Here is a 12,250-nt window from a genome sequence, read left to right on the forward strand (position 1 = left end):
TAATATTGTTATCATCAACGTTGGTCAGAAAATAACAATACCATAATTTAACTTTAAGCTTAAACTCATAAATGAACTTATAATATTGTTATCATCAACGTTGGTCAGAAAATAACAATATTATAATTCATCTTATCTATAAACCGACTATTCCTCCAATTAAAAAAAAATTCTTCTCTTTGATTCTAATTTTAACTGGAGGATAAACTTTTTATCATTTATTGAATAACTATAACTGCTCTTCAAATTAGAAGACAATAAACTTTTAACTTTGCAGCGAAAATTGACAAAATTTCTTTTCTACTTTTCAGAAGCATTTTTCTGTACTTTTCTACTCTCTGATAATTCTAACACGTTGGTGCAACAATTATCAGAGATTTTCAATCACTCTTTGAATAAAATCATCGAAATTTGCTTCTGAAAAGAAAGAACAATTCCTTTTCTTTACTGTTCTGGCACGAAGGCCCAGCAGCCTTTGTGGCCCAGCCGTGTGCAAGGCCCAACTGGCGCTCAGGCGCGCACCGCGTCTGTTCGGCCCAGCAGACAAAACGGCCTAGCCCAGCCGCGCATCGCCGGCTCCCCCGCGCCCAGGCCGCAACGTGGGCCTGGGCCTGCTTTCTCCGTTCCCGCCTGGGCCACTTTCGGCCAGAGCGCCATTGGTCGTCGATCAGCCGTCCTTGGGATCCGACGGTCGTCCGTCCTTCGCGCGGGAACAAAACCCCGCCGCGGCCGGCTTCTTCGGAACCCTAGCCTCATTCTCTCCCTCCCCTTCTCTCTCATCGTCGCTCTCTCTTCTCAGCGCAGCAAGAGCCAGCCACCGAGTGAGGAGCAGGCGAAGCATGGAGCAACGGCGCCGTCGCCGGCCCCCTCGCCGGTGTGCGCGCTCCCCGGCGCGGGTGAGCGCGCTGCCGTCGAGTGGCCTGGCCGCGGCGCCCCTTTGGCCGTAGCCCGGCGAGCAGAGCCCCCGGCCCGGCCCTCTTTTCCCCGCGCGCCGTTCTACACAACGGCGAGGTAGTCCGTCTGGGTTTCCCTCTTCCCCTTTTCCCCTTCTGTATTTCTCCTTTTCTACTCGGATCCAATCCGATTTGGGGACGGGGATTGGAATTAGGGTTAGGGTTTCAGCAAGTTAGGGTTAGGGCCGATTCGATTCACTGTTCTTCTTCCCCATGAGTTTTCACGGATTTAGGGAAAAACCTAGTCTGTATGCTCAGATCCGAAAGGATCTAATCCATCTCTTCCCGCGCGTCAGCAAACCGGCGGCAGGTGCTCCATCCCGCGTGAGGCGGTAATGACGGCGGTGGGGAAAACTTCCCCGGACCGTCCAATATCTTTAGGGTTTTATTTTCTCCGAACCGAAGTTCGTCGGGTTTAGGGTTCGGATCAAGCGGTCTTGAAACCGAGCCCCTTCCGACTTCACCCACTAGGGTTAGAGTCTGTTCTTTGTTGAAACCGTGTTTCAATCTCATCCCCGATCCAGATCCACATACTAAAGAACCTGCTCTGGTACCATTGTTATGTCATTTTGATCGTCTAGGTGTGGATCCAGTGGGTGAGTTCTTTTCTCTTTGGGATAATCGATGACTTAGGGATTCAGAGAGAGTAGGAGAGAGAGAGAGAAAAGGAAATGTAGGAACATCTGACCGTCGGAGGAGCTCACTGTCTTCGCTGGTTCGTCGATGAAGATCTGCGCTAGGCAGCGACGGTCGGAGTAGCGGTGGAGACCGGCGGTGGTGGTGGAGGCAGTGGCGCTTCCCGCCGCTGGCAGTGCCACCCTCTGGATCGGATTAGGGTTAGGACAGTGGGGCTGTGGCGGCGGTGAACCTCGTACCGTGTGCCGTTTGCCCCACCTCCTCTTTATAGGCACTGTGCGACGGGGGCCCACTAGCCACGAGATGGCTGGACGTCCCCGATCAGGACGCGGTCAAGGGGTCCGTCTCGACCGTTGGGTCAAGACGGATGAGATCAATTCTAACATTCCAACCATGCTGAAAGTTGTACAGCTCAGAAGTTTTAAAGGCTCATTTCCCTCCTGGCGGTGGCTTGCAAACGCGCTGCGGGCCAGCACGGCAGCACCGGTACACTGGCACCCTGACGTGCATTGGATTTGGCAGGCCGGGCCCATTGAAGCGCTGTATACCCTTAAAAAAAATCCAAATCGAAACAACCAAGAGTAGTAGACACAACAACATAAGCAGAAACCACCATCTCCATAACAGCTCCACAAAAGCCATTTGCTTAAAGGACACAAGGGAACTTGGAAAATCAACGCAGCAGGTAACAGCACTATTCGTGGTTTACTGACAAATATCTCAGGCCACACAGTTACAGTTATATAATAAGGCAGCACTGCTGTAGGTTTATCAGTGAGCAGCCACCGGTAGAAGACGTTGCAAACAAGTAGAAATACTTCCACGCAAAGGACAGAAACCCCGCTCCCTTCTGCTTTTCATGCAAATGAAGTAATCTGGACCATCTTCTCCGTGAAACAGTCTTCAGGCCTAGCAAGTGAGGGGACAAAAAAAAAGAAGGCATCAACAACCAGCTGTAAATCACAAAAAATACTATAAGATGCAACCAGATCCGCAACAACTGGCTGTAGATGATTTTGTAACAACAGTCCTTCCAAACATAAAGCAACACCATCTATCTCCTGCTCAAGTATATAGGATACTGCTGTATCAATGACAATTTTGGAAGAGCGATTTCACAATCTATCCATAGCAAAATTGGTGACGTAAGTGATAGCCATCTGTGAAGATATATTACTCAGAACCAACTCTGGGTTCAGTTGACTACAATAAGATGTATTTGCACGGTCAAATGTCAAGTAAGTAGGCATAAAGGATCAAGTTATTCAGCACAAACAGAAACAGCAGCAGCCCGCACGCGGAGGTGGGCACTAGACTAGAGCCAGGAATGGAAAGAGAAAAACACAGTTAAACTGAAGAGCATGTTGATTTGGAAATTGTATGCTTTCAGTACCAACATATACCATTATATTTCCATATTGTATCTAGCTAAAGCACTAGCGCAGTGCTGCTCAGAGCTTTTGTGCCCCTGGCAACCACACCAAGCTAATATCATCAATATATCAGTAAAACAGCAGCATAGCAAAGAAATTATCTCTACAGCTGCTTATATATATTAAATAGAAACGGAAAGCAAGACTTACCCCATTCCTCAAACTCGACATTGCCCACCATTTGGGTTCCATCTTGAAGCAAAACATCAATCCTTTGTTCCTGCAGGCATAGAAGATCAGAGTCCACGAAGACCGAAGAAACAGAACAGACCAAACTAGCATGTTAGTGATCAAGCAATCACCAATCAGTCCAAATTGATGCCATACAAGATAATGCCAACAAAGTTTTTTAGTATAACAGTAGCTAACTTGTAGAGGAGGAATTCTCAATTCGCTGGGTTTCAATACATAGGGGATAAAAAATCAATTGAAACATAGATCTAGTTTTTTTACCTTTAGAGGTACTAGTGTCTGTGATATAAAATGCAGTTGTACTATACAAGTCTAATATGCCAGAGACTGAAAATACAGCTACAACATCCATCAACAATGTACACCAATGTATTCAGACTCGCCAAAACAGTGGTTTTTCTGAATTAAAGATCAATATAAATCTCCTGAATCTCACTACATAGTTTAAGTTTCCTTTCAATAAGCATCTTATTTTACATTATTTAGCTGAACCAGAGATGCTATACTGTGGATAAATAAGCAAAAAGATTAAATGTTGAAAGAAATGAAGATGCTCACCAGAATTGCCGATAGCAGCAGGTAAAGATGTGATGAATGAGGCCACAGGGACGCGGTGGGGGGCTAAGCATGATGTGTCCATCACTGGCCACGGACCAAGTTCCACTGCCAAGATGGTATTGCGCGAGATAGTTCTCTCCAGCATGGAAGCATACAATGGAGTTGCCGCCAATTGAAGGCAGCCAACTGGGTGAGACACACAGGCTCCATGCACCAACAAGAGGATATGATCACCGATGCTCTTCACACGCACAGTCCTACCCAGGACAAGATCAGCAAGCTTGAGAACTAATATGTGTGAAAAGGAGCTGTCATTGTAGCCAACAAGCATGATCTCTGAGTCCAATTCAACAAGATAAGGTAGGTGGATTTCTTCGCTTGAACATGTAGCAATTGTCTTTGGAGGAAGCAGTGCTAGCACAGGTGAAGAATCCTCCTCCCCCTTGCACTGCGGTACCAGTTGCGGCGGGTCAATCTGCAAGACATGTGTTAACCCATCTTCCCAATTCACCACATAGAGCTTCCCCTGGTACGGCAGCGCCCTGTCCAGTTGGTTCATCTTCCAGCTGCTAATTGTCCATTCAGCATAACCAGCCGACGCAAATGCCACACGCCCGATGCTATGAAGGGCTAGCATCACCGTGACAGCCCCCGTGGCTGTGACATTGACAGCAGCAGAAAGCTTGCGGGCCTGATACAAGAATCGTGCGGTGTTCAGCAGCCAGCTAGCAAAATTGTACCAGAGACCGGTGAGCTCGTAGTCCATTTCGTACAGCTGATGGGTGAGGCACTCGAGATCCGGAAACTCGGCGACGTCACGGGTGAACGGGTGGAGCAGGCGGACGGCATTGTCCCCGTCGTGCTGCAGGAGGAGGAGGCCGTCGGGGGAGTCGAGGACGCAGTGGTCCTTGAGCTCCGGGAGGGGGACGCGGACAATGGGGCCGGCGGCGGAGAGGTCGAAGAAGCGGGCGTGGCCGCCGAGCGCGCGGTGGCCCGGGAACCGGCCGAAGCCCTCCGGGAAGAGCATCCAGCGGCGCGGGTGGAAGCGCGGGTCCAGCAGGGCGCGGCCGCGCGGGGAGGCGGCGGCGGCGCGCCAGTGGGAGCAGACCGCGCGGAAGCGGAGGTAGTCCAGGAAACCGCCCGTGGCGAGAACCCGAGCCGAGATGAGCTGCGTCAGCTCGACGTGGAGCGACGCCCAGTCCGGCGCCGCCTCCTCGCGCTCCCCGCCACCGCTGCGCAAAGAAGCGCCTTGCCGCAGTGGCCCGGCGGCCATCCCCTACGCCGCCTGTGTTTTCTTTAGAAACCACGTCAAGACCGCGCTCGCCCCGCCTGCGTCGTGCGTGAGGATGTCGAAGGCGACGGCGAGATTGGGCGTGATGTCAAATCAGCCGCGCTCCTCCTCCCACATGGCCACGGCTTCTCCTCTGCTCTCCCGACGCCGGCGGGTCGGGGACTGGTGGCCGGCGGCGCCAGATCTCCGCGTGGCCCCCGCCCCCTCGAGGCCTGCTGCCTCCTCTCGGCTCTCACGTCAGGAGGCGAGTGGGGTGGCGCTGGGGTTGAGCGGCGGCGGCGCCGGGGTTCTCCGGTCGGCGAGCAAGGCTAATAATAGGTTCCGGTAGCTTTCTCTCGACCCACTTACACAGTAGTTGGTTTTTTTTTTTCAGTTAATACATGGCTTATTTATTTCTTTCACATATTTTTTTTTAGTTCTTATGCTTAAGCCGACTATAAATTTACAGTCCGCTTCTCTTCTCTCTCCTCCTCTTTTTCCTCCACCTTAATATTTAATCGGTTTACATCTTGCTATTATACTTGCTCTAAAGGACGAGAGGCGAGAAGGATGAACGAGAGAGCAACGAGGGGCAAAACGGAAACTTCTGATCACAGTTTTCCAAAAAAAAAGACTAAATAAATATCAAAATGGTAAAATGGTATTTTAGCGTGTGTCAACTGCTCCCCTCTATCCCAAATAAATTACTTTTTAGAATTCGTGCCGATCAAATAACTTTATAAAAAAATAATAGCATCTATAACCTAAAATGAATATATTATGAAAAATATATTCTATGTTATATTTGATACTAATTTGACACAATAAATTTTTACGTTTTTTCTATAAATTTGATTAAAATTTAAAAAGTTTGACTTAATGTAACTCTGAAAATCTATTTATTATTTATTCAGGGTCTGAATCGGACCGTAGAATCCTAAAATTGGATAAACAAAATATGTCAGTATCCAAATGCACGAGTCACTTCTCCCTTCTCCCTTCCTGCATGTGAAAAGACAGCGAAATGCACTAGTGCGTGGTGCCTTCAAATAGTTAAAATCTGAAACTAAAATCCTGACTCCAAACGGAAAGTGATTTTTTCTATCAAATCCAGATTCTCATTGGTAGTGTTTGGTTCAGGGAATCAAGTGAGATGGTCCTAGGATAAGGGGTGTTTAGACGAGGAGCAGCCAAGGGCGGGTCGGTCCCAAGACGGAATATTAAGCTCAGATCCGGAGCATCCCCGTCCCACGAAATCGAGGAGACGGGGTCAGCCCCAAGTGGGATGAGCGCGCTACAGGCGAGGAAGAAGGAGAGAGGAGATGCGTTTGCTCACGAACGGCGCACGGGAGAGGATGGGAGGAAGAAGAACGGACGCGCGGGAGAGGATGCGAGGAAGAAGGACGACGCACAGAGGAGCTCGAAGATGAAGGAACCCAGCGGGGCAAGAGCCGCCGCCTCGCGGGCCTCCTCGTGGGCGAGCACAAGCATGTCGCCTCGCCGACCGCCGAGCGTCGGCGCCTCGTGGGCGAGCGTCGCCGCCTCGCGGGCCGCCTCGTGGGCACGGGGCGAGCTCGGGGGAAGGAGGCACGGGGCGAGCTCGGGGGAAGGAGGTGCAGGGCGAGCTCGCTGGATGGAGGCGCAAGGCAAGCTCGCTGGGGAAGCCAGGCGCCAGCGGAGGAGACGAGGTGCGCCGTGCCCATGTGCGAGACTCGAGTCCAGGCGGTTGGGATCGAAGAGATAAGGAGAGGAAAAAGAAAAGAAGAAATTTTTTAGAAAACTGACAATTGGTTCCCACCTGTCAGTGGCTAATCTCACTTTTGTTGTCTCTGGTCCAAACAGAAAACGGGTTCGTCACATCTCTCCTTAACCAAACAGAGAATGAAGTTGTCCCATCCCACGAATGACCATTCCACCCCACTTTAACTCTCAACCAAACGCTACCATAATCCCTTGGGATTCTGACGACACCTCAGGAACAGAGGGAGTTTTTTATAAGGGTAGACGGGCAAAGCCGACAACTTTGATGATATTTGGGCAAAACCCACTTATCATAATGGTAAAATTTCATTTTTTCGTCCAAAAGAAGTTTGAATCTTTAGGGGAGATCGAAGGGAGTGGCAACGCACGATGTGGATTCGAAGAGATTTTTTGAGCAGACTGTGGATTCGAAGAGATAGATCGATGAGATGAGGAGGAAGAGGAATGGGACACCGCAGTCCGAGGGACCCTTCGTCGGGCGCATGGGTTCTTGGTGATCCAATGGGCTCAAGTTTAACCCGTCTCACGAAACAAAATACAGAAAAAGGTGTGGGTGAGAACGAATTATGAAAGGAGTTCTTTTTTAGAGGGAAAGGGAGTTGCTACACGGGAGGTGTCTAATAAACTTTCAAAATTTCTCAGGCAACAATTAAATAATCACCTAGTACAATTAAATAAAACTTATGATAACTTGCAAATTTTTCTATAGCTAAATAATAACAAAATTACACGTTGACTAAACAATAATAAAAAATCAGATACTTGCGATATATAGAAAATAAATGAAAACACGGCGACAACGATGAGGGGGAAACTGAATGGGAATGTTGACGTATAGTAAAAATGTAAATTCAAGAATCAAGACTTCAAATGTAGATCCAACCGGTCGCTATAACAATATAGGTAAAGGGAAATTATTTACTTCTCTCCGGACGTAGTTACTCCTATGTATATCTCTAGATTCGTGACAGTGCCAGGGAAATTCCTTACCTGCGCGGAACTTCCATGACCACATGTAGCCAGTGTATTAGGTGAAATTAGAGCAAACACTACCAGATCAGAGTGCATGAGGTAACACGGAATCCAGGAGTAATATTGTTGACGTTGAAGATGACTCCAAGCCAACACACCAGCAGAGCCTTGAACGTCCAAAGAGGTTGTAGATCAACCTGCAATGCAGTAAGAACACAGCGTAATCGACCAAACCAATCTAGAGACCGATAAGACCGATGTAGAGCTCGTTCTTGGCTGAAAAAGCTCCTGAACTTCTCCCGGGAAGACCTGTCGGGGAGGAGCACATGGAGGATCTCCTAGGACCAGCAAGGCCGCCTAGCATGTTGCTAAATCTCACCGGGAAAGTCAACGAACAGCAGGAGGGGTTGAGAGAGGGGAATTAGGGCAAAAGGAGTTGATTATTGTGTTTTTGATGATTGGATAGATGAGAACTCAATCGGCCATGATCCTCTCATATATATAGAGGGGATTGATCTTATCCTAGTAGGAAACCTTTCCAAGACTTATTTTCTAAGTTTTTCACAAGTTTAGAATTGTTAGGAACGAGTTTGGACTCTCCCTGATTTGGACTGCGAAATCAGAAGTTCTGACAGGGAGTCAGAAGTTCTGATTTTTGCGCAAAGCTAGCACCTCTAGGTGAACATCAGAAGTTCTAGTAGGGGGTCAGAAGTTTTGATTTCCATGCAAAACTAGCACTTCTAGGCAAAAATCAGAAGTTCTGATAGGAGATCAGAAATTCTGGTGGGGTGAGATTTTTCTGAGGGAACAACTCCTTCGTCCATACTCTAGAACGCTATGGTTTAGTCCATCCTCACTTCTTCATAGAATGGACAATTTTGATTGTCAACATATGCCCCCTGTTTTTAGGTGAATGATGCATAAACCTGAAAACACTTAATCAAACAAAACAAAACCAAGCAGCGACGATACCCATCTCATCGACTGCTGAGCAACTAAGGGCGGTGTATACATTGGCTATTTTTGTTCTAAGGGCGATACATGTATCGGCCATTGTTTGGAGAGCACTTAGGCTTCTTGCCAAACACTTGGAAAGTGCTTTTTCAAATACCTTCCGTTGATTGCTCTTGTGAGACGTTCACCTTGCAATGTCTCTAGCAGATAAGACTTACCGAATATGACTTTGATCACTTTGTAAGTCCTTCCCAATTTGGTGACCACTTGCCAAACTGATTGCTCTTCGATCCAATTAGAAATATGGTTTTCCACACTAATTCTCCCACTTGGAAAGATTTGCTCTTGACTTTCTTATTGTTTGCCTTGGCAACCCGAGCCTTCTTTCTCTATTTTCTTGGGAGCTTTTAATCTTACATCAGTCACCTCATTGATATTATCCATCATCAAATCATGATACATAACAGCAGATAAATCATTTTATTTAGCAAGCCTGTATGCATCCAAATTTACTTCGACGGGTAACACGGCCTCTTGACCATATACCAACTCAAAAGGAGTAATTTTTGTAGCACCATGCCTTGAAATGCGATGTGTCCATAGAGCTTCAGATAAAACTTCATGCCACCTCCTTAGATTCTCCTCAATATTCTACTTAATAAGCTTGATCAAAGTCTTATTACTAGACTCAGCCTGACCATTAGCTTGAGCATAGTATGGAGATGAATTGAGAAACTTAATCTTATATAATTCAGCAAATTCCCTCACTTCCTTAGATACAAATGATGTCCCTTGATCCATAGTTAATGTTTGAGGGATGCCAAATCTATTGATAATATACTCAGTGATGAACTCAATTACCTCCTTATGTGTCATATTCTTCAAAGGAACTGCCTCGGTCCACTTAGTAAAGTAATCTGTAGCAACCAACACAAAATGGTGGCCCTTTGAAGATGGGGAATGTATTTGGGCAATGAAATCTAGCCCCTGAAAGGATCAAGATGCACAAGAGGGGGGTGAATTGGGCTAATTCTAAATTTCTTTCAATAAATAAATCCTATGGATAGCCCAATTAACCCCTTGTGCCTAGAAAGTGTTCCTAATTATTCTACCACACAAAAGACTTGCAACCTAGGTTCCAATCCTACTCTAGCATAGCAATTCTAAAAATGTAATGACATGAATTGAATTGCTCAAAGTAAATGCTTAAAGTAAATGCTCAAAGTAAATAGAGAGGAAGGAACGCGGCGATGGTTTGCCGAGGTATCGGAGAGTCACCACTCCCCACTAGTCCTCGTTGGAGCACCTGTGCAAGGGTGTAGCTCCCCCTTGATCCGCGCAAGGATCAAGTGCTCTCTACGGGTTGATTCTTCGACACTCCGTCGGGGTGAATCACCCACAACCGCTCACAACGTGAGTTGGGTCACCCACAAGCACCACCGGGTGATCACCGAACTCCCAATCACCACCAAGCCGTCTAGGTGATGGCGATCACCAAGAGTAAAAAGCACGAACTCTCACTTGACCACGACAAGCCTAATGAGAAGGTGGATGCACACTTTGCTACTCTCGATCTTCACTAATGAGGTCTCTCTTTTGGATTCTCAAATCTCAATCACCTCACTAGGACCTTGCTCTTCTTGGCACTCTCTAAGGTGTTTCTCAGCTGTTGGAATGAGCAAAAGTAACTCCACACATGAGTGGAGCTTCTATTTATAACATGGGCTAAAAAACGAACCATTATGTGCCTCTACGGGGTGACCGGACGCCCCGGTTAGTACACCCCAAACTCCAGGGTTTACAGTGTGACCGGACGCTACCAGTGTTCGGTCAGCACTGACCGGACGCGTCCGGTCACGATTTACCCTCTCTGGAACCTTACTGGAAACGACCGGACGCTGGCTCTCAGCGTCCGGTCACTTGACCTTCCAGCGTCTGGTCACACCGAACGATTTCACCTTAGTCAAATGAACTGACCAGACTCTGTGCCAGTGTCCGATCACACCGAAGCCAGCATACGGTCAGTATTTGACCCTCCATTCACTTCCAAACCTCGATCATATGTGAATGAAGTTTGCTCCATTTGATCTTAGGCATATGTAGGAGCTACCTAGCACTAGTTTGAACAAGTGTGCACCACACCTAACTCACTAGACTCACCTAAGTCAAGCTACCCGTCCATACCCCCTTAATAGTACGGCCAAAGGAAAAACAAAGTCCTAAACTACTCTAAGTGTCTCTTCAACTCCAATCGACACTTAGAACTAGCTCATCCTTAACCTTGTCGTCCATCCTTTGAAAACCGAAATGATTTCCATCGTAGGGGCATGACAACCATGATTGCCCAATCGATCTCCATTATCGTGACCTAACTCAATTGTTTCTGCAAAACACACGTTAGTCACATTAATCATGTATTATCATTAATCATCGAAACCCAACAAGGGGCCTAGATGCTTTCAATCTCTCCCTTTTTGGTGATTGATGACAATACTACCTCGAGTATGTGAAAGAGTGAGGTTTTTAACATGCTTGGATCATATAAGCTATAGGCATTAAGAACAAAAGTGTTAGTCAAGCTTATATGAACCAGGCCAACAAGATGTACTCAAAAGATATGAAATAAGCATGAGTACAAGTAATAAAGCTCATTTGCATCGGAGTAAAACGTGGAAGCAAGGGCAAACGAGCATAACACAAGTGATATAACATATAAATAATTCAAAATAGAGAGCACACATGTCATATATCATGATCACGTAGATATCACTATCACATATATATGGTTCAATGCATGAAAGTAAACACACGATGAATTCATAATAGTGTATCACACATAAAAACTCCAAATGTAATATATAAGCTAATATAAAAACTAAGCTCCCCCTAAGCCTAACATACTCGAACCCTCTCCCCCTTTGGCGTCAAACACCAAAACCTACGGGTCAGTCGGCGGGACTACAGCGGATGAGCCGGGCATAGAGGTACGAGGGGCAAGTTGGAACTAGGTTCCATCATCGTCTAATCCAGAACTCTGGGCTATGTGACCCTCTGTAGCTGGCAGTGTCACTGAAGCGGTCTGGGTCTGAGCTGGGACAGGTGCTGCTTGTGACTCTGCTGGTATGCCTATTGTAGGATCTGAAGATGCAACTGAGGAAGGAAGCCTCTGTGTAGTCACGGCGACGGGAGCTACTGTAGAAGGACCTAGGGCATACATATATGGCGATGTAGGCTGCCCTATCAACTCACTGAAGGAGGCTCCAAGACTCCTGGAGACTAAAGTATCTGGCTCTAGCAGTGACGATGTCTGTGCCGGTGTGAAGCCCATCTGAAATGGAGTGAACTACGGGGCTACCACTGGCGAAGCGAACCACTAGGACACCTACTCTGTAGGAGAAGCATACTATGCTGGTGGCTGTCCCTGACTCTGAAGTCCACTAGGCTGTAACGCTGGAGTCGTGGAAGTGGTGACTGGCTGACCAAGCTGGGGTGTAGTCTGTGGCGGTGGAGCCCCAATGGCA

General features: G+C 47.3%; 1 protein-coding gene across 1 annotated transcript; it reads right to left on the reverse strand.

The window, feature by feature from the left end:
* Positions 1-1,994: 1,994 nt before the first annotated feature.
* LOC136545303 (uncharacterized) lies at positions 1,995-5,419 on the reverse strand. Its single transcript, XM_066537328.1, has 3 exons — positions 3,773-5,419; positions 3,173-3,242; positions 1,995-2,498 (listed from the first exon to the last, which is right to left on the reverse strand). The coding sequence occupies exons 1-2, from the start codon at positions 5,043-5,045 to the stop codon at positions 3,229-3,231; spliced, it is 1,287 nt and encodes a 428-aa protein (XP_066393425.1). The 5' UTR covers positions 5,046-5,419; the 3' UTR covers positions 1,995-2,498; positions 3,173-3,228.
* Positions 5,420-12,250: the final 6,831 nt, after the last annotated feature.

Source organism: Miscanthus floridulus, chromosome 3 (genome assembly GCF_019320115.1).
Source record: "Miscanthus floridulus cultivar M001 chromosome 3, ASM1932011v1, whole genome shotgun sequence".
NCBI lineage: Eukaryota > Viridiplantae > Streptophyta > Magnoliopsida > Poales > Poaceae > Miscanthus > Miscanthus floridulus.